The sequence below is a fragment of the Andrena cerasifolii genome, chromosome 5, assembly GCF_050908995.1.
Source record: "Andrena cerasifolii isolate SP2316 chromosome 5, iyAndCera1_principal, whole genome shotgun sequence".
Taxonomy (NCBI): Eukaryota; Metazoa; Arthropoda; class Insecta; order Hymenoptera; family Andrenidae; genus Andrena; species Andrena cerasifolii.
The window spans coordinates 15,133,899-15,161,740 of record NC_135122.1 but is presented as its reverse complement, the minus strand read 5'-3'; the positions used below and the strand labels follow the sequence as shown (position 1 = coordinate 15,161,740).

Sequence of the window (27,842 nt, the reverse complement as noted above, 5' to 3'; positions counted from 1 at the left end):
GGGGGGGGAGGAGGCAACCAACGATAATCTCGGTATGTACTATCCTTTCCAGTTACAAAGGTTCTGCGACGTAATTAAAAGTTAATTTAGAAACGTTGTTTCCCGTAGAACATACGCAGATACAAGCTTTTACGAAAACAGAGGCCACGCGCAGAGTTATCGGGGTGGAATGGAATTTTTAAATTTTTTAAGTTTAAATTACTTCTACCTTGCCTGGAAATAATTCCCCTCGACACTCATATAAAATTCCTCGCTTATATAAACGAAGAAAGGAGGAACATTTTACTGACTCTCTAGAAGCGACAGAAAGGCAGCGAAATCGTAATGGATCTCCTTGTATCCGTTCATGCACATTCCATTTGTCAATAAAGAAGCCGAAATTACCTGGCCCCGGGCAACAGCAGCCTCGAATAGTTCCCTTCCAGCTCGCATGGTAGTATGACCTTGCTGTGAGGTTTCACCACCAGCTCCAGGATGACTGGCAACGTGCCATCTGTATCTAAGGAGACCGGGACGTTAGTTGTAGCGGAGGAACTGGTAGACCATAAGTCCTCTACGGGGGCTAAAAGGGCCGCGGGCTGCGCCACCTCGCCCGACAGAGAAATCACCGTCGAGCTGGACGTCGTGGTGCTCGTCGTGCTTGTCGTTGTTCTTCTGCCGCGTCGGCCACCCTCCTGTCTACCGCGAAGGGTGAAAACACCGGCCTCGTTCACGGACCCTGTAAACAAAACCGGACACAATTAGTTTTCACCGTCCCTTCCGCATTCAAATTTCAAACTTAAGGCCTAGATAAAGGTACACCCTCGACCGAAGGATATCGGAGGCAAACCGGGCTTTGGTAGTTAATAAAGTTAGAAAATGGTAAATAATTGAAGACACGTTGCTTGGAATACATTTAAATGTACAAATAGAGATTCTGACTTTCATTTTCGATAGGTCAAATGAAACTACCGAGTGTTTCATCCAGAGAAATAGTGTTGAGCGTGAACAGTTTATTATCGAGCTTCAAGCTTCGTCAAACCGCACGTGGCTGGCACTTGGTTTGCCTCTCCGGGCCTAACGCTTAGGACCCGATTATTTACAACAGTCTCCATAAAATAGGGACCGTTGGGCCGAGTCGAAAGCTATCTGGACGACAATAAACAAACGGTGTCGCGCCGTCCGATCGGTTTCTTAAAGAGTACTTTCCCTTTCCGTTTTCTCTACCATCTTCAACCAATATGATATTTATCATCTTTTGCTTAGACACACCCCTGCAAGGGTTTGAAGGCTTCGTAAGGCCTCAGCGAAAGCAAAATGTCAGATCGAAGAAAATAGTCAAGCTGGCAACAGCTGAATCGACCACTGCTCTGTATTAACACTAATTTCATTATACCATTTAAATATACCGTTAGTTACTTAATTCACATGTACAGAGTCATTAATTACCTGCACAGAAACGCGATATAAGTTCTCGTGTTATTAAAGAGAGTACGCTTACGATTCGGCAAAAACGTCGAATATTCGTGTATTCAACAAATAGCTTCATGGAATTTCTGGATGAATAATATTTCTTAGTACTTCGATCGGTTAGATTCTTCGACTAATGCTGTGAATAAATTAATGTAGAATAAACGACGATGAAATTTGTAAGATGAATAGCGTTCCGCAGAGGCAACAGCACTTCTCGACTAAATGGTGTTCCCGGCGCTCGGTCGATTTTCCCGAAAACTGTCTATCAGGTTCGGTCGACCGAGGCTGCGCGAGGAAAACTAATTATGACTTCGATGGACCGCAAATAGCTACAACTACCCGACGTAACTAAAGCACCCTGTCGACTCGACTCTGCCCATCCTCTTATCGTGACCTCGGTAAACCGTGGAAGAAGGTGATGTTTACCGTTCAACAAATGACGCTAACACTGAAATTCACGAGCGCGACCCGCCTGAAAGTTCGTTACCTCCATATCAAAGGACGATTGGAATCAGCTTGTCAAGTCTATTGCTTCTCATTCAGCAGACACTGTTGCTTAACGAACACGGGACATTTAATCACGCAGTTGCCCCGCGAATGTGCTTTCATGCCGTGCGCCATTTCATAGAGCGTGTAACGATCACGCGACACAACTCGCGACATCCGCGATCGGCGATGAATGTCGCGCCCATCGCTGAAACAGTGAAGCCCCGTTGTCTGGTATGGTGAGGTGTAATTAGCGCACCGGCGGCCAAAAGGGCCCGCGAAACGAGCAGCGCGTGGCTAGAGAAGAGTTCGCTGGAAATTTGTAACACGATCGCGATATCGTCCACCCTCGAACGACCCGTGTTCATCAACGCTCCTCCCTCTTCCCCCCCCCCGTGGTGTACCCAACTAGTTATACACAGGCACCGAGTAGATGTTGTTCGACGTTGATGCATGCATTATTCAGCCGGTGTATCCATTCATTATTCATGTCATGATCAATGGATGTCAACAGACCGCGATCTGTATCTGAGCACGTCGCTATCATAGAAAGCGAAAGCGCGCTTGTCGCTGGTAGCGCCCCGCGACACGATGGGGTCCGATCCGATCGGACTTTATGAAATCGAGGAACATGACACGCCTGTCTTCGTCACAATGGCGAATTTAGTTACCAAGTCGGCTCGAATCTGCCGGTCGCTCTGCGTAGATTGATACGTTAATAAACGGCCAGGTTAATCGAGGAAAGCCCTGCCGTTTATGGAAATGTAGGATACAACGCCTGACGTCGCACGACCCGGAGCTTGTTAGATTCTACGGCTCGATTGGAGTGTATGAATCTCGGAGCACGGGCGCGACGAAATCTTCTGCCGGAGGGATCAATCTCGATAAAGCTCGAACCGTAAGAATCGGCGGGGATAACCTGCGGGTCGTGAGAACCGATACTGATAGATTTCGATTTAAAAGACCCCGCGCCAATAAACTCCGGGTCGTTTAAGGGACCGGTATCGATAGGTTTCCAGGCCGGGGAGCTGGGACCGGTAAATTTCGGGGTCACGGTGGCCGAAATCGATAAGTTCCAAGTCGTAAAAATTGACAGAGATAAAGGAGAGATCGTGGAGGCTGCTACCCCGGCGAGAACTCCGGGTCGTAACAACCGACACCGGTAAACCGACCACGCCGTGCTCGCATCCTTCATTAATCAAGCCCGCTGCAACCCAGTTACAGTACCCTACTTCTGCCGAGTATCCTGACGAATGCGGCCCCGTAAGCGACATTTACAGCCTCGTAAAAGCCTTAAGAAAAACGTTGTTAGCGTTGAAACGGGAGGGGGAAGGCAGCTTACAATGAGCCGTAACAGTTTCGCGCCGTGAAATCATAAAGACGGCGGGGGTGGGGACATTGTCGCGGACGCATCCAGCCGCGTGTCTCTTTGTCGCTCGTTACGCAACTACGCGATAAGCCACGGACTCCGCCGTCAACGGGGGCGAGGAGAACGACGAAAGATGGGAACTGGCGAGGAGGGGCGCGCTACGCGACGCCTTTGTGCAGCGCCGTTCGCGCATACGTATGCACGCGAGTCGCGAGAATACGAGGTTGTAAAGCGGTTAAGAGGATTTGTCACCTCGTGTCACTGGATAAACTCCTTTTCCTTCGCGAAACTCCTCCACTCCGGTTGACATCTTCGAGGACACGATTCGTCGGCCCTCGACGCCAGGATTCTAACCCCTATTCCCCACCCCGGTCAAAGAACCGAAATCCTTCCCCCCCCCCTCTTGCTTCCCGATCTCCTTTGTTCGCGGCGCATCAAACGTGAAATATGCGACTTCGCCCGGGGAATTCCGGTAATTTGCGAGGAGGAATCAGGGAAACTCGACTTCGTCTTTAATCCCCCGGAATGCTGGATTTGTCGAACGCTCCACGAGTTACTGGGGAGGAAACTTTGTCTCACGAAACGCATGTGATACTGCCGGAACTTCGGCGCAACTTCTTCCTCGCCCCTCCCCTGTCGCCCGCCGTTCCCCACGGGCTATAGGATCCCGATTCGCCGTGGTATTAATCGCTACTTATTTCAAGGTTTAATGGCGTCCGTAAAGAAAGCCCGGTTAAGGATACTGGTTCACGGGCGAATATATCCGCTCGAATTTGTTGGACCGTCCCCGGGAAACGCCGAGGAGGTGTACTTACACGGGGACGTTCTGGTTGAATTGCACTTAAACAGTAACGAAAGTCGTTGGAAAGGAAATATAGCTTTACCTACGGGGATCTAGGCCGGTATTCATAGTCACTGCTTATTATTCTTAAGGGGTAAAATCTGCAATGTTCTTCACAAGTATTCCACGCAGAGTGGGTGTAATATTTATAAACAACATCGCAGGTCCTAAATTCAATACTTTGGAGTCGAAAAATTCGCGACACGTCACCGGGAGAATCTTAGAACTGGCGTGCAGGAAAGTGGGTACGAATCTAGCAGGGAAGAAAGGTATCGGGGGGATGGAGACGAACGGGAAAAGGACACAGTGCAACGTCAGCTTTGTGTATATAAAGCGGTAAAGATCATGGACCACGTCTCTGGAGCACGTCTACGGGAGCGGAAAGGAAAAAAGGAGAGAAGCCAGAGAGAGAGAGAGAGAGGGGGGGAGGAGGTGGAAAGAATTCAGTGGTATGGATGTATATCGCCGAGGGAATTTATCTTTCGTGGAATTCGCAGCACGAACGTCTTTGATGGCAAACGGAGTGATTCTCGCTCAGTCCGCACCTCCTTCTATCTCTACAATCCCTCGGTTCCCTTCGTTTCGATCCTCTAATCTCTCTTCACCCTTTACTCCTATCCTCGGTGTCATCCCGTACTAAGCCCTCTGTAATACCCTCTGCTACGGAAACAGTTACGGACCCTGGTATTCATTCCGGTCCTTGGCCTGATAATTCCAATCACTACGGCGCTTTCGTTAATTCGACTCGGTGAGCAAGTACCGAGAGTATGACGTAGAACAACGCCAGATTTCTACCCCGCTGGCGGATCGCACGAAATATTCTTTCCACTTGCCGCGTTGCCGGTCGATTCGACGATTACTTGTTGATAATGGGTAAGACGAGAGGTACCAGGTGAGAGGGTCGATTAGCAGCAGGGTAGAATACTAAGATCGAAGCCAGATATATTGGCCGGTGAGTTTCCTGAGGGATATTCTCCCACCACACAGTTTGCCTGCCTCGGTGCTCCTTTTCTCAACGTTTTCTCACTCGCTCTCGTTCCATCTCGCTCTCACCTTCGCAGAACAAGAGTGCGCCAGAAGTGGGGGGGGATAGTGCCAAGCTTATAGCGTGTAGGCCAAACCGAGCTGTCAGCGTAGATATACACGCATCAGAATAGGTGTGCGCTAGCTCCGAAAAAATTCAGGAGCTTTATTGGTCAGAAAATTGATTCTTTCTCGATAGCTTCATCTCGTATCGGTCTACGCATAACTTCGTAACGCACACAACTATTACGTTCAGAATAAACAACAGCCACACTGCTACGTTACAGGCGGAGCCGAGCAGCGTTCGCGTCACCCCACCGAGGGCCCCGCAACTCCAACTGACAAACCCACGATCTGAAATATATTAGGAGAGACGTCGGCGAGACTTGGAAATGTTAATGATTTTAACGTAGGTAATGGAATAGCTGATGCACAGAGACTTGTTTGTGTGTACACACGTATCCCGGATACGGTTAGCGGAATAAAAGGCTTGAGTTGCGCTGCACTTCGTTTCCTTTTATCCTCTTTCACTGAAACATTAAACCGTCCACTCGTAAGGATGCCGGTGTATACATAAAACAGAAGATAACTGCTAACATCTGATCGGCTTCACTCGCCAAACAAGCGGAATCAGGTGCAGGTAACTAGAAATCGTTAGGATCGATCGAACGATAACTGTTATGCGGCAGGCGATCGTAAACACCGGGGACCGTGGAGGATCCATTTGTTTTTAAGCGCTATCAATACGTTATGAACTTCCCCTGCTCTCTTATTGCTCATCGAGCCCCGCTGTAATCGTAAGCATTTTGTTTTTTTGCCCCGCGACGACGGCCACCCGTTTTGCTTATTCACTGCCAGAAGTGCTGGACATGGGCAAGCAAACGAGCCACTTGCGCCGGAATAAATACATTTGCCCCGGCGACCATCGATACCAAATAAAAACTGCAAAAGCTCGATTGTTGCGCGAACGTTATCAAACCCCGCCTTTTATTCCGCGATGCGGATCGCATGATGGAGCGTTTGAAATGATCGAAATATCGTCGCGTTTTAACTCCAAAAATATGTAAATAAAAGAACGTTTAAAGTGGCATGCAACGTCAATATTAAATTAATCCTACAGTTGTACCCGATACTTTTATTCCCTCCGCGGCTCGTTTTTAATCGGCCCCGGAATATAGTAATTGACGTCTACGCGCAGCGAAATTTATATCGTTTAAAACATTTGCACCCCGCGTCACGGCCATTCATAAGCAAAGCGAGCAGAGAACGTAATGACGTATCAAATGAAACGGGAGAATTACTCGTGTCCTATAAAAGTAAAAACTGTTTTGCGAGAAATGAATGCTATTATAAACCAGCGCCGCTTTAATCCGCCACGCAAACATTTAATTAAAACAGGTATTTTCGCAACGAGAGGGACCCGCGGAATTATATCGAAAAAAAAATAGACACAAAAACCCAGCTCGAAAGATGTTTCCAATAAAGAGAACAACAGCCCTTCCCATGCATCCATCACTAACCAAAAAAATCCCATCAATTATTTAACAAAAACAGAGATAAATCAACCCTCCCAATGCTCCGGTGATCGATACAATCTCCTACCCCCGCAGAAAATAGAAGAAGAAGAGCCCACAAACAGCATCCTTTGCCTAGCTGAAAATCCCCAAAAGCTATGCGAGAACGCGGTGCGGCGGGCCACTCTTTAATCCGCTTAAAATCCACCCCCTAGCGCTCGAAAATTACAATTTTCATGCGGAGTGGATTCTTATCGTGCCCGATGGCGGTCTCGAAAGGGTGGATCTTTCTTTGACGCGGAACGTGGGGGAGGGGGGGGGGGGCGGATATTATGTACGGGCGCCGGGCGGAGCGAAGCCCTTCGTCGGTCGTAGTTCCATTAACGTGCAGGTCTGGCGGATTGCTCGGGATTCTAATCTGACCGCAGGGCATGCCTTCTAATATAGATAGGCTTGATTAATTCCGTGGCAACGCAGTAATGCGTGTGATCCGCGCGCGGCCATGATCCTGACGATTACGAGGTGTTACGTTGTCCCAGCGCCGAGCAGGGCCAGGGGCACCGTCTGCTGACGCGCAAAAGGAGTGTGCCGGCCGGCTGGATGGGCTATGCAAAATAAATTGGAGAACCCTTGTGGCCAGACGGCACCCACTTCTCTGTCGTAAAAATGAGTACGACAATGGTAGGAACTCGCGGCCGACCCTCCACTATTATCGAGTGCCGCTTCTGTGGTACTTGCAGAGAGTGGCTCGCACGCTGATTGGAGGGCTGACGGCGGTAAACACGCTCGATGACTTCGTTGGATGGGTCGATAGCACGATGGACGATCCTTTTGACGGTATGGATTAACGGTGCGCGGATACTGTCAGGGAAGATGGATCGATCGGCTGGTCAGCTGGTTTCAGATGAAAATTTCAGGACTGGAGGGTCCGTGGGATTATAATTTTCTGTTAGAGGGTTCTGGTAAAGGTCTCGAGAACGTAATGTCTGCAGCTTTCGTGGAATTTCAAGCCAGCTCTTGGAAGTGGATTAGACTCGGCAGAACGTTACATGGGGTCCTTGGGCATAGGCTAGGGGTGGTGGAAACGACGCCACAGGATAAGACTTTGCAAATTGTGAGTCAAACTCATTGACGCGAAAGCTGGAATAAAGTTCGACCGACGTCCGGAAAGGGGGAAAAAGACAGCGCCAACTTCTTTCATTTAAACGCGAGACAAATTACACCGCGAGTGATTGCACAGCGTCGCGAATTCATTGGGGCCCGACAATGCGCAAACGGAATTCCATTAGTTCGCCGAGTTTACGCGGCAGCGACTCCTTTCGTTTGGGATCGACCACAGCGAAAGGGCCAGCTCGCTGGCGAACGGTTCATTTATATTTAAAAAATGTTTGACAATCTTTACGAGGCTTTTCTGTCTCTACCGGGAAGTTATGCCGGTAATTCCAGCCTGGCTGTGTGCCACGATCACATGGCCGCAGGAAAATCTCTGCTCAAACAAACTGCTACCGCGCAGAGGCCCGCCTGTTCGAGCCGCAGATATTGAGTGATTGATACACTTTTCGAGGGGCACCCGCGGGGGTCGCGCAAGTTTTCTGAAGCTCCGCCAAGAGTCGGAACCCGGATGTCGAATGTGCCGAGTCCGGTGGCCGATGCCAAGCCGGAAATCACCATCCGCCGCTTCCATGGGTCGTGGAAGAAGTTGCCTCGCTACGTAAGCGAAACCGATGCACTTCTATCTCTAATTGTTATCGCCGTGCATCGACCGTTTTGCATAACCGATGCGATTGTGGCAAACCGGGGGACGCTGCCGCGAGTCGACGGAGGCAGAACTTGCTCTTGTCGGGAGGAAACATCTGGACACCTGTGTCAGACTGCTATCGAGGACGTCTCGCATATAGGAATCGAAATTGGTGTCTCCTCGAGCATCGCCCTCGACTTTCTGCGACTGGGTACCGACTATTATACGAGATTTCGCTACTTGTAAGTTATTAAGTAAGTATCGAACGCGAACGAGTGGGATTTGAAGAAATCGGTCGTTCCTGTTTCAAAGCAGCCCGAAGCTCTGTCAATCTGACATAATTGGGGGGCGAGGGAGTAGCTTGCGAGCTAAAGTAGGGAACTATATAGCATCGGCAAAAATAACAAGCTCCCGTTGCGCCGAAGGAGAAGGCAAATTGACCTGAGGCTGGGTAATTAAAATTGTATAAAAATTAGAAATTTAGAGAACACAAAATCACAAAAAGAACGGTTTATTAACTGAAAAAGTAAGTTACAGAAATTGGAAAAGTATGGAATAACTTATTAGGGTAAAGTGTACAATGATTGGCACCCTAAAATTTGAGGTGGTATAGAAAAACATATGTAGTTAAAAACGAAGTGTAAAGTGCTTAAACAGACTATTTCATTCACTATTAAATACCTACGGCACTTAGTAAATCTGTATTTCAATCTATTACTTAGTTATAAAGCGACAAAATATACTTACCTACTCCTTATCAAAATTTTAAGAAAACGCCTAAAACTCAGCGCTTTGCCCCACTTTGTGGTGTTGTCAGATGTAAAAGTGTGTGCTTCAACTACTGGGCTTTACAGTGTTGCAGTGAAAGAAAAATAAGAAATTATAAAGAAGTACTTTCTAAACTAGTACTGCTTAATATTTAGCTTTTTAATCAGGAGTGCCAATGATTACTGCAGTGCCAGCATTAGTGCAGTTTACCCTATATCATATTATTTATTTCTGTGCTATAAGTAGTATAATCCCAAAATATTATAGGTACTCAGTTTTCTGAACTCATATAGTAACGAACTTCTACGATTGAAACTCAGCTACTTTACAATCTTCATTTCGAGTTCTTATAATATTCAAGAATGCGTCGACTACGTTTACTCGTAAGTACGTATCTTCATAACTTTCTTACTCCTTTTTGCGTCCGCGGTTAAAAAAGCGAGCCAACAGACCGGATCTGAGTAACAATTGTACACCCATATATCTACCACTTGAGGTAGAATTACAGAAACGATACTGACATTCCCAGCGCACTGAACATCCTCCACATCGGCACCCTTAAATTCGCATCAGAGTGACAAAGAAGTTGCCTCGCTGTTCCCCGAAAGAGAAAAATTGCTATTCAAATACAACAGACTCCTCTCGTTCCCCTGCGCTCTATACGGCTAATAGATTTACCTCCGTGGGTAGGTTCCCGCAGGGGTTGCCGGAGCCCAGCTAGATCGCAGTGTGTTCCTGGACGAGCGTTTTAGCGCGACCAGTTTCATTTATTTACAAAGGGTCTCAGATGCCCTCGTTTAGCGAGGGAGTTCCGATGCCAGTGAAAGATTAATTAAAGCTCAGCCACCGCATAATGGGAGCATTGCTTTCCACTTAAGATCGCGTCGAGCACCGGCTGCCACCCGCCGCCCAAGAATCCCGCCTGCTGCCGCTTAATAACAGACACTCCTCGCTATTACCGTCGATTGTAGCTCGCCGGCGAATAAAAGAGGACGTAATTCCGCGCGTCCTTCCCTAGGCGAGTAGTCTCCAGGCGACGTTTCGTTCCTCGAAGATCCTCGACGTCTTCGTTAACAGCGATTTCGCGAGCCAGCGGCAGGAAAGAACGGAACGGGGGCGCGGGGGAGGGTAGGTGGATTGACGTCGTCGGTCGTTATTCGGTCTTTCGACGGCAGGCCTAACTCCGCAGGGCCCTGGGTTCGATCCACTAAATCACCGGTACCACGACCGACTGACGTTATTAATGAGGCACTAATAGCGGCCGTAGCAGGGCCATGTTTCGTATTCCCGCTCGACCCGCTCATCGTTCGCCACTTAGCGATAATTGTTATCGTGGCGAGGGCCAGGTCGCGCGCCCCCGGTACAAATCGGCCGCCATGAAAATCGATCATCGTCTCCGATGTCCGAACGGGAAATTTCGCACCTGATTTAGCGCCTACCGTGGCACGCCAGCGCAGAACGCCGGCCGAGTATTGCCTTATTCGGTGCGCGTCTCTTTCGAACAGGTCATCGCGCGCCGACCGGTGTTGCACCACCTTTTGAACGCTCTGTGCACACTCCACCGCGATATTCGCGGCGGCCGTGGGAGGGGGCTAAATCGGAGCAGTTGCGGTCGCGGCGTTTGCGGTCGCGCGGATAAAATTAGTGCCATTTGCTGTCAAGTAGTGCGACGCGACGGAACAGTGCCAGTTGCGGTCGCTGGGCGAATTTATTTCGCTAGCGATTAAACGAATGGGGGCGTGGCCTGGGCAACTTTTGGCTTTCAACGCCTCGGCGACGGCTCTGCGCTACCTGAGGACATCTGTTAGAATTCAGAGTCCTATACCCTCGAGCTTACAAAGCGGAGGGTTCCTTAACGGGTCTGTTACCGCGGTAATACGTACTCTGACGAAGCTACCACCCTTTTTAGTACTGATCAACGGAACGATCGATACCGAAGGTATCGCGCGAGGCCCCGGCCCTCGTAAACGCAGAAATCGCGCGATGATAGAGTGACAGTGGCCCGAGAACTGCAACGCCTTCCCAGCGGTGCACTTTTACACCGGTAGAAAAAAAAGAAAGAAGAGAAGAAGCAGCTGGGAATTTACGGGCATCCGGCGAGGCCTTAAGGAAATGCAGAAAGTACATAAAACGACGCGCTCGCCGCGGCAGAGATACTTTTATCGCTTACACATTTAGCTGCGCCGTGGGAATTGCCCGGACGAACGACCCGCCGCGACGGGGAGAAGGAAGCGCCGCGAACGAACGGGTAGATCGTCGATAGACCCTTCGCGGCGCGAGGAGAGAGTAATATCCAGGCTCGCGCGTCGTAAAAGGGACGGGATAAAGAATATCCCCGTCGTCCTCCCGGCGCGGCGACAGAAGCAAATTACCAACAGAGCCGGGCGCGAAGCTCGACGGGCGGCTGTTACACTCGCGAGCGATTATTTCGCGATCAACGGAACGCTGACGGATCGACAGCGCCGACGGAAATGAGACCAGCCAGGAAACTTGGCCTCCCTGTCGCCTCTCGAATGCGGAATAACGCCGGGGCCGGGCGCTACGCGTCAATCCCCCGGCCGAACCCCGGGCGGAATGTTTCCCAAGTTGCCTTTGTTGGCCCCGGCCTTGTCGTCTTCCTGGAAACTTGATTTCGCGAGACGCGGGGACGATTTCGTTTCGCGCTGTCAGGCGGCCATAGGCGGGCCACCGGCGAATTCCGGCTCGTTACCAATCGGAATAACAAGCCGGAAAAAAGGATAGAAGCCGCCTCGAGCGGCTTTGTATCCACGGGTTCGAGAGCCGGGGAAAACTGAAGCGCCAAGAAATAACGAGACGAAGTCGCGCGAGCCCCGAGTCGTTAGAACGGCATGGACGAGCGCCAAGTTCCTTTCGACAGTTATTTGTCAAGCGAGCGCATCCCTTAATCGTGGGGGAGGGGGAGAAGCGTAGCAGAAAATCTCGTTGTCCAACGATCTGCTTCTACCTTCTTTTTAATTCGGCGCACGACCAATCGGCAATGCGCGTAACAGTCTGTATAGAATTCTAGAGAAAGTTTCGCCACGGGAAGATGCTCCTGTAAGAATCGTGCCAACCACCGTACCGGGATATTTTCCTGAAATTTTCCGGGTACCGGGAACGATCGAGTGAAGTGGGACAACAGCCGCGTCGAACGAATTTGCGTACGAAAGGAAAGCTTGGTCGGATCGAGGATTTGCCAGCTCGAGGGCCAACGGGTCGGAGGATCAGCGAGACGCGAAAATATCGCGTGACGTTTATCAACGCGCGTCGGTTTCACGAGGATCCCGTCGTGATAATTGATTATAAAAAAAAAAGAAGAAATGTTGGCAGGGGAGTGGCCGACGATAACCGTTTCCCGCGCTCTTTAAATCGAGATTTTATGGCAGTTACACGCCTGATTTCGGGAGATAAAATTCCTGCACACGTTTCGACGCTGCCATGGCCACCGGGATCGCAGTAAATCGTGCCGGACATTTTTAAGCCCTTGACACGTCCATTACGCGATTATTCCAAGCGCTATCGCCGGCGGCGTTATCCACCGTCGGATTTTATGAATGTAACACGGGAACAGCCGCGGGGAGGAAGGGCGCCCGTCGCTCGGAGTGGACCAAACCGTTTCGCTGCGCTAAAAACTATGGAAAATCGACGGTGATCTCCGCCCCTGAAAGCTTTCCGGTCGCTGGGCCGGTCGTGCAGAAGTTCGCGAGTAAAATTTATACCCCTGCGAGCTCGGGCGATCGACAGAAATATCAAGGAGCAGCCACCAGATAAAGGTCGTTAAAGAGAAGGATGTATAACACTTGTCGAAGTTGCAAGGGTTACGTCGCGCGAACGCGTGACGAAAGGGATGATAAAACAGGGGAGATAAAAGTTTACGAACCGACAAATCCGAACGGTGGATACCCCACCGTCGAACGCGCTCCGGCAGCATGCAGCGCGCGCGTTTTTATATGTTTTTCTTCCAGCAACGATATTCTATGAACTTTACGAGGATTTTTCCGCGTTAGCTGTCGCGAGTACCGAAGATGGAATGCTGGCAGGAAGAAGGAGAGGAACGGAAGATTGGTAACGAGTAGGCAAAGATTGAACCTGGAAATGATGAAGGTGCGCGGCTAATTCTTCGCAAACTTTTCCCCTGGATGGTATCTGTGAAACGGCTTTTGCAATTAACCTCACCACTGACAGGGGCCTGACCAACTAATGTAAAAATGAAACAACACTGGCGGGGTGGAACATGTAACAGGGTGAAACATAATTGGCGAGCAGCTCGAAAACTTCCCAGACAACGAATGGTGCTCTAGCGTTGTCTCGCGGCGATGGATTAAACGCCAAAAATCATCCCAGCAGGCTCGATAATGATTTAGAAGGTTCGCTCCTAGAAGGTTCAGAATTTCAGACTAACTTCCCGTAAATCAACGTCCCAGATGGACAGGTGGATAGGTCGAAACTAATTATCAGGGAAATTCTTATAACCACGGGAGAACAGTTTGCCTCGGCCAGTTAATTCCCTAAAATGGCTCTATCGATACACACAAACGTGGAACGACGTACATGACGATGTACCCCGGCTGCATCATCTAAAAGCCTTTGAGAGGATCATGTTGCTGAGGGAATTAAGCGTATAGTGCAACGATGACAATCGCTTTATAACAGAACAGCGTTGTAAATTCGAATTAATGCACCAGTTTTCTATTGCGCGCTTGCCTGATAGTGACTCTTTAATCTACTACTGCACTCTGACTTTCAAACTAATTCCCACTGGGGAGATAATTTCCAGAAAGAGCAATTGAAACTGTTCCTTGAAAACTAGGATTATACTCGCTAGTATAAAAAAGGAACACTTAATATTTCATTCCACAGTAGAGGCAGTGAATTCAGGACTTGGAGGGAATAAATTGATAAACAATTTTATCATGAATCGAAATGAAAAGTTTCAGCCGCTGCGATTCTGTTCCTTCGCCTTGACTGTTGGCGTGAAATCTTCTACACCGTAACGACAAGATTCTTATTTCGAGGAACAAGGGCACCGCGGGGGAACTCGTCGAAATCGATATCTAACGAAGTAGAAAACAACAGGCGCTGATAGGAATATTACTCCGTTTAACGTCACCTCTCGCTGAACTTTGACACGCGATCGCGCTGCGTGACGCGCATCAATTTCCAACGACGCTCACTTTCTCGCGTAATATGCACGGTACGTTCCCGTGAGCGTTGCCAGCTCGCGAACAACTTAATTCTCTCAGCGCCGCACGATACGTCGGCAACGCATTCCATTCCCGTTGCAGAACTTTATTCCAGGGTAATTGAAAACGCCAGTCTGCGAAAGTTCGCGGCTGCCAGCCGACTAGGCTTCTTTTTCGGTAATTCCTTCTGAAAGGGGTGAAGCTGCAGGTCGTTTCAGAGGCACGTACGCTCGTCGTGTATTTCTGCTGTGTCTATGCCAGGTGAATGCAAGGGGGCGTTCATTAGTACGATGTTACAGTCGATGAATGAATTTCAATGTGCCACGCATTATGGTGATTTTGACGGAAGCGATGAAAACTACTTGCTAAATAGGTAGATCAGTCCTAAGTACCTATGAGAAAAATGTGAGACTGAAGGAGTCATACTACTTAGTGGCGGATTTAACGGGCGGCCGATGAGCGATCACCCTCTGGGCCCCTACACATTTTCCAAAAATATTATGATTTTATCCAAACACTACTTAGGTATATTTTTGTTATATCCTACAATTTGCATACCACACGCGCGTAAATTTGTTTGTAATTCTCTTATATAGACAGGGTGTCCCAGAACGTTTGCCACCTGGGCCTTTTTCCTTAAATCCGCCATTGGTTCATACATTTGCTAAGCCAAAGCAGAAGTAGTGTGAATTTTTTTTGAATGCCTCCATGTATCAACTGCAGACACCAGGGTGGCTCTTATTTACTCTTGGTGAAATTTTTTTCAAGATTTTCTTCGTGGCAACCCCCAGAGTAGTTCCAAATAATAAAAAAAAAATTGTATTAAGTTTGAGCCCGATCAGATAACGGGAAAAGGTGCCCTGGTCCTCACAAAGTCGATTTTATATAATTTCTTTCAAGTTATTGATTACATAAAAAAATATGTTAAACAAAAGTTGTAGTTCCAGACAAGGAACATCTTTTATGTTCTAGTCGAAAATAAGAGGCACCCTAATAGACACCGACTGCTCCAAGGCGGTGGGATGAGAATTTTCTTGAGGTCCAAGGTGACATGTCCTGGTGGAATCCTCGATAGGGTGCACGAAGGTCAAACTCCTATCTAGGCTACTGCCATGGCTGTCCCAGATTCGCGACACGTGATGGCTACTGTGATTCCGTGCTGAAAACCTCGCAGTATCCCTTCATCCCTTCCGCGTCATAAATCTGAATGGCTACTTGGGGTCGTAACACGCGCAGCAACTTTATTTTTGCGGTGGCCGACCGCGAATCATGGGAGTTTTGGGACCTAGTGCCTCTAAATCTTCCTTCCTTCGTTTATTAAGCATTTTTATTACGCACCATCCTTAGGATGCTTTTCTCGCTGTGGTTTTCCGACAGCTCTACGTCCGGCGCAGTGATGAAATTCAAAAACCCCTCGGTGCATCCATTATTCAAAAACCACAGTGCGATGAGACGAGCTTTCGCCTCAACTTTGCTTTCTCCTTCTATCTCATTTCTGTTTTTTTTTTTTTTTTTTGAAATAAAGTTATCGGCTTCGAACACGACGAATCGCATAACGTCAAGTGAATTATGGTGTTCGCCGAGGGTCGCGTGGAGGAGGGTGCGTTGACAAAGCGATTTGCCCCTTGTTACCTTCGTCACGTAGAGAAGCGAGGAGCTCACTAAATTGTCGGATGGTTGAGGAAGAGTCGAGAGATAAAACTGCACGGGAAGGTGGCTCGTGGCCCCTCGATTTTCTAACTTGTACGATATTTTTCACGCCCGCCGCGGAGGGGGGTGCGTGTGCAGCTTGAAATTTCATAATGCTTGAAAAATATCCCTCCCTTCAACATTTACCATACCGTAACGCGCAGCTTCCACTAGCCCCAAGAAATATTAGCGCGGAAATCTCCCCGTCACCCCGAATAATAAACTCCCCACCCCACGCGCTAGTCTCTCGTACTTGCGACTCCAGATACGTGACACGCCGGATATCAAAACTCCCCTATCGCGCTCCAAAGCCTGACAATATCCCAGGGGCCGAGCGCCAACCAGACAAGCCACTGTTTGTCAAAATATCGACCGAAAACGTCAATAGCTTGCACCGACGTGCGTAAATAGTCCCCGATTCGGTTCCCGAAAAAAAAAAAGAAAACAGAATAAAAATCACAAGCCCCATGGTGACTCCGAAAAGCTGTAACGCCGGAAGATAGGTACGCGCGATTCGTATCGCGGCCCTCGATACAGCGGCCAGTAACCGAGTAAACTCGCCTCTGTATCTGCAGGGCCGTTAGAAAAATTAAGCAAACGACCGGGACGTAGCGCCGGGGCTGTTGAACGTGTAATAAACATTATTACCAAACCGTGAGAGGGGACGGGGTGGAATCGTAACCGGCATCGAGACGCGGCGTCGAACGAAAATCACCGGCCACGTTGTACTACCCGTTTTTAAGAGGGGAAACAAAAGCCAGCCGGAGTTCTGCCCCGACAGCAATAACAGCAGAGTGCTCGAGAGGCTGGGCGGGCGGGATCGCCGTCTGTGTATCGGAAAACACTAAATATCCCGAGCTCCCCGCTAGCTCCGTTTCGCGTCGTTCATTTCATTTCATTTCGTAGTGTATCGTGGACGGTGCGTGGTCGGGGACGAAAGAGAGGGCCGAACGAGCGAGCACGGATTACGGTGCGCTCGTAAGTATCCAGCCGAGCCGATCATCGCGCTGTAAAATCGTATCAAGCGTGATTCTCGCCGATAAATCGCCGCGCGTTAATCCCCGTCGCGGCTGGTAAATAGAAATCGGGTTCATAAGGGCCGATCGGTTTGTTCCCGCGATTCCGCGTGCCCGCACGGTCCATCGGCCGCCCCGTAACCGGCTGAAAAACGCGCGCGCCGGAGAAACGATTTTTCACCGTTCCATCGATACGTCGAAATTCCCCGAACGCTTCCGCCCGCGATACTGCCGCGGCCGCTCGCGCCCACCAGCCACGGTGAAATTTGAATATCGGCGAGTGCAACGGCGCTCCGCCGATCGGAAATGTATTTATTAAACAAATACGCGGCGGGCGGCAGTTACGTGCTCGCGAAAAATATAAATATGTAAATAGGCCGGTAACGCGGCCACGCATTTATCGCGTTAGGGGATTTGCGAGTTGTGTACGTGGTCTGTGTAAAATCGAACGGTTTTCGGCGGGGGTTGCGATTGAAAGCGAGAGGATGCTGTATGTCGAGGATTCATCCTAGAATGTTTAACAAGCTTTTGTAGGATGGAAGAGGAGGAGATCTTTCTGGCGCAGCAAATGTAATTAGCATTCGACGAATTTGTACACGAGACAGCAGGGGATACTTCGCATTTGTTGCACCACACACAAACTACTGGAAGACGGCATCCCAGTGTACCTTAGAGAATTGCTAGCCACAAATCTGCAAATGCATCAGACCCAATCATCTATCACAAGACAAGCCACTAAACTGGCAAATAGACTTCCGGGGTGCATTTACATTCGCCACGCATTATTATAATTCATTGCCTGAGAACGTTAGGTCTATCAGCTCGAAAACAAATTTCAGGCAAGCAGCTTCGTTGTACATAATGAATACGAATTTGTATGGTATTTGTAAGTTATTTGTAAGTTATTTAGAAGAGTAATAGGGTAGGATTTTAAAACAGCGTTTTCCTGGCTCTCGCCCATTGCGCCACAAAATGAAAGGAAAAAAAATGTATTCATCTACACTGCGTTCCATATAAGAGCGTACCAAAGCCCCGACCGATTTGCGACCGATCTGCGCAGCTCCCACGGATCTGACACACGCGATTGGTCGTAGCACTTTCGCGATTGGTCGTAGCACTTTCGCGATTGGTCGAAGCACTTTCCCTGCCGGTTTACTACCAATCAACAGTGTATTCCTGCGCGAAACGAGGTCGCTCTAATGTGGAACGCAGTGTAACAGAATTTTGTTGGTGTAATAAAGACGTATTATTATTATATTAATACACCTCGAGGAACGTTTCTGTGAAATACAATTCCACTGCTATTATAAAGTGGAATTAATTTTTGGGATATACATATGCGCGTTAATTCTGCTCGTCCATCGTATTCAGAAGCAAGATATCACGCGAGCTTTTCGTGCCTGCGGTATCAAGAGAGACTTCTCTTTCGAGAAGAGCTCACCTGTAATTTGTTTGCGGGCCGACCACCGCGGCAATTATCTGGAACAGCAGCGAGCAGCCGAGTGCCGGAGCAGCCACCTATTTGCGCGACACTGTTTCCGCGAACGAATGAAAATGAGGTGACGAAGACACCGGGGAACTTCCGGGGAAACGTTTAAGCTCGCTAGGTATGCAAAGCGGAGGCACGTCGGCGCGACGTGGAATGGGTCAGGGAAGCACGTTTTTCGCGAGTGCAAAAGAACTCGCACAGCGGGTTCGCATCGAACGAGCGTTTTACACCGATCTTTGGGAATCACGAACGATCGAGAATTCACCTCCGAACACGGGAACCTCCCAGGATTAAGGGGGAACCCCACCCAGAAGCCACTAAAAAGTTTGGGATTTTTTTTGTTCGTATAAATAAAAATATTGGGCTTGGATTTTTTGCGTAGTGTTAAAGCAAACTTTATTCTGATAGAAGAATTTTTTTTTTATGGAAAATTGTACAAAATAGCGGCGAACAAAATGGCTTTCCGCAGCACCGCAAAAAGAACTAGCTCACACTCGCAGGGATTACTGGATCATCTGAGAAGGAAATACAACAAAGATATATAAACAGGAATATATTCTCTACAACCTAGCGTAGGATTTTATTGATATTTCAATTATTCGATTTTTTACAAGCATTTCAGTGCAAATTTTTATGTAAAAAATTAAAGTCAATTCTTCAAACTGCTACAATTTCCAAAGTAATTCGAATTTTGGGAAAATCCTACGCTAGGTTGTATAGAATATATTCCTGTTTATATATCTTTGTTGTATTTCCTTCTCAGATGGTCCTGTCATTCCCAGGAGTGCGGGCCAGTTTCATAAAAAAAATTTGTTCAATCAAAATAAGACTGCTTTAACACTGTGTAAAATATCCAAGCCTAATATTTTTATTTATACGAACAAACAAATCCGAAACTTTTTAGCGGCTTCTGGGTGGCGTGCCCCCGTTAAGCTAAACACGTTCAACAGAGGGATACTGCTAGCAAAAATAACAACGACACTGTCTCTATTTGCAAGCGATACCAATTAAATGTCAACAACTCCGCATCGCTGATCAAACGTTTCCATATTTACTACGTTCGCAACATATTTGTGGCGGAAGTGTTCGGGGACAAGTCACAACTTCGTTCGAGTTCCAAATCGAGCACGCTGGATGTCGCTAAATCGAATGTATTCCACGGGGTTTTGAAAACTCAGGGAAAAACCGACAATTTTTACAGCGCTCCGAATTTTCGTGCGCGGCTCGTTCTCGCTTTTTAATTCAATCCTGGGAAACGTTCGATCACCAACAAACGAATCTTTTGTGTTTTTTTGTTGTCTTTCTTCTTCTTTCTTTTTTTTTAAATGTCACCGGAGAGAAACGATGCTCGGCATGAAAAATATAAACGCAACCGGTTACGTAGGGCGTTGCGCGCGATTTCCTCGGCCATTTTGAACGCTGACAAAGGGGCGATAGTAAATCCTGAATATAATGTAACAGACCCGCTCGAGTGTAGGTGCTTGAACGGTGTCTCGTATAACGACCCGGCTCCATGGGAAACGCTTCCTGAAGACAGTGAAGAATTACCGTGATGCGAGTACACAAAGCGCCGTCCTGGCACGACGCTAGATCGTTAAAGATCTCGACACATTCGAGATTCCACGACGGAGGGATAAAAAAAGAATTAACGTTTCCTCTGCGACCCTTTGCTTAGGCTCGCTTGAGCCAATAAGACACGTTACGTCTCGCCAACAAGGCGCAAAGCTTCCAAGGGAAATAACACGCGCTTTCCCTCGCGACAGTTTTCGAAACCCCAATGCCTATCACGGTATTCGCTTCACCACGGCTCGTCGCTCACGATCGATCGTAGGAAGATTTATCTCACGGTCCAGGGATTGATTGATTGCACGTCGGGATATTTCAAAGAGTGGACAAACAGCGTTGCGATGGAATGCGGGAAACGCGTGCATGATCAACGCCACGGTGCAATTTATACATGTTTCTGAACATTCTACGCGCGCCTATTCCGTGGGAATGTTTTCCGCGAAACTGTAATACGCGTGAGAAATTTCTTTGGCTGGCCTGAAACCATAGGATTTCCGTGAAATCCAGTGGAATTCCGCGGGAAGCTGTAGAACGTTCCTTCCTAACAAACTTTAAGCTCCCCTGACCTTCCGTTGGATCTGCCGCGACATCGGGAGTCAGAGAGCAAGGATAAGCTTCGATTGAATTATTACGTAGGAGAAATCGGATTGCTGGACTCGCAGTGAAATCCAAATCGAGTCATCCTGCTCAATGAATTCCTCCCTCGGCACGAAGAATCGTCCCTCCGTCCCTTAATGGTCAAGAACGATCCAATCCCTAATCCTCCACCGCTGTCGAGTATCCTGCAATTCCGTCGCACGTCCCTGTCCGAAGCTCGGAAAACTTTATACCCGGTGCCCCGGAGAAGCGACTTTTCACTCTGCGGCCAAGTATTTTTCCGCGAGAGCCGCGGGGGCTCGGTTAACCGCGGCGTTCTGGCTGCGGTCGAATGCGTCTGACCGAGGGCGCGTTTGCTTGAAAGCTGCCGCGAAGTTTGCCGACGAACTTGGCAGACCATCGGCGTGGCTGTTCGTCGCCATTGAGCCGTGAAAATCGCGCGAACAATGGAACGGCAGACGAGTTCGAACGGAACTGGAGGAAGGCGAAACGAAACGGGGAAAGCAGCGCGCCGCCGCGCTGGAAAAGATAGGAAGGAAGCCGAACGAACGACGCGCTGAGATACGCTCGAGGGGATTGGCAGTCGCGCGGAACTTTCGGTTTCCTCTGCCGCGATATACTCCTCTTTCCCGCGGAGTTCAAACCGCGCTCGTCCACCGCGGATTCGTAATTCACCCCCGCTGGGTCTGCCCAGCGTATGTCACCGTCGATCTACCCCCCGTACGCGCGTCGACCCACTTTTCCCCGTCCAGTATTTACGACGTCGTCAAGCGGCCGAGGGCGAAACTTGTAAGCGGCTCTGGAGATTACCGAAGGAAACGATTTTTCCAACGTCGTCGGGCTGTCCTTTAGTGAGTTACGGGCACCACGATCGCAGTTCGAAGTTCTGTCGAGGGAAACGGGTTATTGTTACATTTCAGCCAATGGGCTGCTGGCAGGTTTCCGATTCTGTGAGTATAAGCAGGTACCTATCTCTACATATGTAGGAGAATTAGGTATCGTAATTCCTATATGTACGGGAGCCACGGAAAAAAGGACACCTCGGGCGATGGGACTCGAACCCACGATGTTCGGGTCCTCTGGCCAGCCGCCTTACCAATGTCGCCAAAGTCGATCCTTCGAGATCTCTTATTCCGGACTCCCTCTTAAGGGGGTTTCTGATCCCACATATATTATTATTATCATCATTATCATTATTATCATTACCATTATCATTATCATTATTATCATTATCATTATCATTATTATCATTATCATTATCATTATCATTATCATTATTATTATCATCATTATTATTATCATTATCATTATCATTATCATTATCATTATTATCATTATTATCATTATTATAATTATTATCATTATTATCATTATTATCATTATTATCATTATTATTTTTATTATTATTATTATTATTATTATTATTATTTTTATTTTTATTATTATTATTATTATTATTATTATTATTATTATTATTATTATTATTATTATTATTATTATTATTATTATTATTATTATTATTATTATTATTATTATTATTATTATTATTATTATTATTATTATTATTATTATTATTATTATTATTATTATTATTACTATTATTATCGACGGGAAACCATTCATAGATATATAAAAGAAATCGCTATACCTAACAGAAGATAAAGAAAACGCTTTTGTCTGTTTCGTGGCATACATGAGACTTTACGATATTGCAATCCACGATTGAATTATTATGACAAAAGGTGAATGGAGATATTAACGCAATATCGTGTCTCGCGGTGAAACACGGTTTAAATCGCGCAAAAATTCAGCGGGCAACGCGGCCGCGCGTACACGTGTCGCGAGCAGCGGCCGGGAACAGCGATAAATCGCGAGTTTCCAGCGTGTGTATGCTTGCCCGTTTCGAAGATCAATTTCAGGATGCACGCGAACGAGAACGGAAGGGTGCACGGGGCACGAGGAGCCTTCCACGGTGGCTGAGCATTTGTTCGCGTCTGCTCGCATTCGCCCCCTCCGTTCCGAAGTCGCGCACTCCAGTTACTTTTGTTTCAGCCGCGGTCGGGGGGGCCAGTGGAAGCTGAAAGGTGACTCCGAGGCGGCTCCAAGGCGCGTGTAATCTTATTTGCACTTTTCTGAGGCTTCCCGTATGAATTTGCCTCCCTCCCGGCCGCGTCTAAGCGGTAGCCAAGAATTTCAGTGGTAATGCAACCGCCGCCCGCCCGGTTTTATTGCGGGATGCACACCCCGGGAGATTAGGAGACGAAAATTCGCGCCACTTACGCCGCCAGCCCGTAGCAGTTGTTCCCGTTACGTTTATGCGCCGAGTCAACCCGCAAATAGCGTCGCTTTTCGGATTAACTCGGGCACGTAAGGAAGATCGATGAGTTGCCTGCAACTGCCCCCACACAAGGGTGTTTCGTCCTTGATAAACTGAACCCGCCTGTTCCGCGCACACTCTTACAGCGTGTGAAATAAATCTGTATGGTACACGTCAAAGTGTATTGCACCTTTTACACCCTATTGAACAAAGAGCAAACCCTCCCCCGGGGGAAATTTATACGCGGGACTCCGGTGTGTCTGAAAACCGTTACAGTTTCCAAACATGCGCGAGCAAACAAGGACAGGGGGTGGCACATCAAACGGACGCTTGACACGGGAGTGACGAACGATAGTGTACGCAGAAACGCGAGGCTGAAGGGCCTTCGTTTGCCACGCGTCTCGCGCGAAGTGCAAATTTTCCCCTTCAGGGGCGGGACAAAGTTCGCGGGACGGCCCTCGAAAGCGGCGGATTTTTTTCCCCCACCTTGAGGATGCGAGCACGGGCAGGTGATTAGTGACACAATTACCTAATGTAACGGGCCGGGAGTCAACTTCCGCGTCCGATTAAAAATGCACACCGCTCGGTGCACCCGGCCCCTTTGAGATTCCGCGCGAACGACACGAGGGGAAATTACAGTTCAACTTAATTATTTTCGCATTAGCTGTAAGTAACCGCGGTGTCTGCGCGGCACAAAGGCTGCGCCGAGGGTGCAGCCGCGTCGTCCAACGAAATTCCGAAGGGGGACGTGGGGGGCTTTTAGCGGCTATCGAATTAATCCGTTCGAGGTTCGCGGTCGATATTCCGCCGTCCCCGCCGAAACTAAAAAGAGGAAACGATCGGGACGGGGGAGGAAGATAACGGGACCGCCTAGAGTATTGTATAATTCACTTTCCAGCAACAAACGCCCCCGGGGACGGCGCAAGTTTCGCGGCGAGTGGCTTCGGAATTCGCCCGGTTAACTTTTACGGGCTGAAATAATTGCGTTCGCTCGTCTTCCGGCGCAAACGTTGCGCGCGGAAATAGTTCCACAAACGGAGACGCGGTATGTAGGGAAAGGTGGGCAATGAAATTCAGCAAAAAACTGAACGCGTCCGTCGAAAGTGATCTGATGGTAAGTGAAACGAGGAAAGTGGTGTGAAAGGTTCCAGGGTGCCATCCTCGGCATGGTATTCGTCTGCTTAATTGCGCAGCGACTTCAAGGTTCGGGTTAAACTCCAGAGGGAAGGTTCTTTTGGGGCAAGAAACAAAGAGGGTGGTACGAGAAAAGTGATGGAAGCTGTAAAAAGAGACAGAGAGACAGAGAGATAGACAGACAGAGAGAGAGAGAGAGAGAGAGAGAGAGAGAGAGAGAGAGAGAGAGAGAGAGAGAGAGAGAGAGGACGGCAGGGTAGATGAACGGGCGAGGGAGCACGACGAAATTTAATAATAATTTCTCAAAATGAGAATTACCCGCTTTCAAGCGTCGTGCGGCCCCCGAAGGCGGCTCCCTCTGGCTTTCCCTCGCGCCTGCCCGCCACCACCGCAGTCCGGCCTGCATTTTATTTAATATTAGCCCGGTTACCGGGTTAAATTGTCGGGCGGAGACCCAGCCCCGAATTTGCATCTTAATCGGACCCTATTACGGTAACGTCGTTGCAACGTTCAGTCAGCCTAGCTACCCACCGTCGCCGCCGCCTAACCACTCGACGAAACACGCGGCAGCCTCGCGCGACCGTGCAAATCCAAAAGCGGTTTTGATGCAGGGACCGGCCCAACCGTGGCCCGTTGGCGCCGTTGATCGCCTCGTACCGGATAATCGAACCGATTCACTCACGTGAATACGCCCACCTGATTGACTCCCATTGTTGCCGATCATTCATCGCTTCCGCCACGAATTGCATCCACCTCTCGAAACTTTGCCACCCTCTCTCGCGCCTTCTCTTTGTTCCACTCGCTTTCATTCCATCTCTCTTTCTTCCTCCCGCCTCTGTGCCCTGCATGAGCTTCTCCTTCGTCCATCAAAGCCCCTCTTCCAGCACTTGCCCCCTTTCTTTTTTCATAGTGCAATATCCCACTCGTTATGGGCCCGCTGGGAACTGTTAAAGATCGTTTTGATTGCCTCAGAGAGTGACGTTTCGACGACGCAACATTATACCCAGTGTATTCCTGTCTTCGAGCACTAGGTACTTAATTATGTTGCTAAGGATTCTGCGAGGTCGATTTTCGTTGAAGAATAAATTCCCTATTTAATAAATGAAAATTATAATTAAATAAAAGTGTATTTATATAAAAGAAAAGGTGATTAGTGTACCTAACCACGACTGAAGTGATTCAAGAGCTTTGTAAAAAGAAAAGGAAACTGGATTTTATTCTCCAAATCAATTTTTATAATAACCTAATGAATTTCATTGAATTTCCATTAATAATATTTTCATCCGTTTAACTCGACTCCCCCCAAAATTAAATCCTGAATTCACCCACTGAATCTGCTCCTATCCACCTATTTGTTCCAAGTCCGAGAGCTGCTTGGATGATAGAGCCTGGACGTGTGCAAAATCACGGCGTGAAAGATGCAAGGGCATTTATGGGGCCGCGGAAAGAGACAAATTAATGGGATCAGAAGCGGAGATCGACGCGAGGACAGCACGCACGCGTGAGCACGAACCGTTCTGCTCGCGTGCGCAAACGTGCGCGTGAAATCCTGGCCGGAATTACTCCCTTTCCTCAGGCGTAATTGGTCACTTGAGAACGCGGGCGCGGTGCTTGAATTCTAAAAAGAATCGGACCGCCGCCGCGGCGGAGCCGGCCGTTCGATTCCTTCGGCCATTTGCATGCTGAGCGCGCCGGTTATTCTGCAAGGATTATCCGTAAATCTTTTGATTAAGTCCTTTGCCGCTGCCGGTATGCATATGCGTCAGGATGGGAATCGCTGGGCTCGCAGTTACGACGGAGAATACGTCCGAGGGGAACGTTACTGTACCCGAAATTGATCGCCGGGATACTCGTTCGATTTAAAATAATATCGAACGAAGAAATTTATTCTATCCGTGGGAATTTTATCTACCTGCTACCAGAAGATTTACGAGACTCCGAAAATACCAAAGACACTCACATTTTATTGGATAAAGGAAGCGAAGATAGCTACCTGTCCGAACGAGTGATCCTTTTTATGCAATTAATTATTATTATTACTATTAAACGCCTTTATTGCACAGCACAAGCAGAAAACAACAGAAAGGAGGTAAACAAAGACAAACGCAAAGACGAAGTTCAGTCAGGGACTGTTCTTCAGCTTAACCTAAGACGATAACTGAACCTAGGCTTAAATTAATACAGGAAAATTAATAAAAGAAAAGAAGACAGGACATACTGACCAGACCGCAAAGTGGGTTACAGGTATAGCTTTATAACGGATGAAGCAGCAGAAAAGATTTACAAGAACATCTGAAAGAGGAGAGAGTCGGAAGTGCGCGGATTTCAGAAGGAAGAGAAATATAATAATGGGGTGCGACGTAGGAGAAGGAAGCGCGAAGGTAGTTATCCCCCGAATATGTCACCCTGAATCTTCACTAGACGACATTTGGACCCCAGAGATACTAATTCGAAACGACACTTAAATCTAAGTTTGGCAAGTTCCAAATATGGTAGCCTTAAGTATGCACGCTCGAAATCCGTCGGCTGAATTGGTTTTTTAATAGGCGAGCATCGGCTGGCCTGCGCACCTTAAAAGTAATTACAAGATCGAAGTGGAAGTTAATTAACAGGAAAGATTCAAATCCCTTGGGACTCAAAGGCACTGAAAGGGACTCCGCCGCGGCGACCCTTCCACTCGTTACACCGTAAGTCGTCGAAGGAACTTGGAAATAATATTACCGCGGAGCCTGCTCCGGAGCGACGTTTCCGCGGAAGTTCAGGGTCCCAGCCTCGCGGGGAAATTAACGAATTTATCCGTTCGTCGGCTGTTGGACGGAATTCGCTGTGTTTCTCGCTGCGTCGCTGTAACAGGTTGCTCCCTGCGAGCAACTTCTCCCCGTCCTGTATACGTTTTCCTGTCGAACGGACTGCGCAATTCCAGTGGGCGTAGGTGCAGTATGTATTTGTTAAGAACTGGCCAGAGGGACTGAAGGAGCGCAAGTATTGTACCTACTTCGGCGCACTCTAATAAAGTATCTGCAGGCACTGTTGACGAATTAAATTTTCGCACCTTTTCTTGTGTATATGTCCGTGATTGGACCCTCGAACGAGCCACGAGCTTTTCCCCCTGCAAGTATTCGTATCGAGGGGATTCTTTAGTAGAAAGGCTCCCCGCTATTGGCCAGGCTATCTAGTATTCAGTGATGCAAGGATTCTAGCTGCAGACAGGAGGATAAAGGAAATTCCGCAGCCAGCTTTCGGCATTCGTTCTTTTAACGCGTCGCAGGAAATCGCGCGGCTGTGAAATCGGGAAAGGAATTTCGGATTATCGCGTATCCGCCACTCACCCCTCACCCTGCTCTCCTTTCCTTGCAGTGGTTCGAATTTATGGTCGCAGGTTAGTCATTAGATACCGTGAGGAAGGCTCAGGCGCGCTGTGTTACGTACGGTAAGTCCGGGAGAGATTATAGGGGTCATAGTTTCGTTTGGAGCCTCCAACAGCTAACGTATTTGAAATAAAGCAAAGAAAATGATGCAGAACAAAACTTCAATCCTTTGTCTAGATATCCGTTAATATCAGTAAACGAAAAAATTTTATTTAATACAGAAATTTTACAAATGGAAAAAAAGTGTCATTGCCCATCCCTCCCTGACTTACCCTATATATTCTACTTGCTC

The 27,842-nt window shown here is 48.2% G+C and overlaps 1 protein-coding gene across 3 annotated transcripts in view; it reads right to left on the bottom strand.

Annotated features, from left to right (window-relative positions):
- Nucleotides 1-27,842, bottom strand: part of Tei (irregular chiasm C-roughest protein teiresias) — a 283,055-nt gene that overhangs the window by 132,629 nt on the left and 122,584 nt on the right. For all 3 annotated transcript variants that reach the window (XM_076812332.1, XM_076812333.1, XM_076812331.1), the window contains one exon: nt 385-718. In XM_076812332.1, the coding sequence (XP_076668447.1) occupies nt 385-718 (334 nt within the window). The remainder of the gene's footprint in view (nt 1-384; nt 719-27,842) is intronic.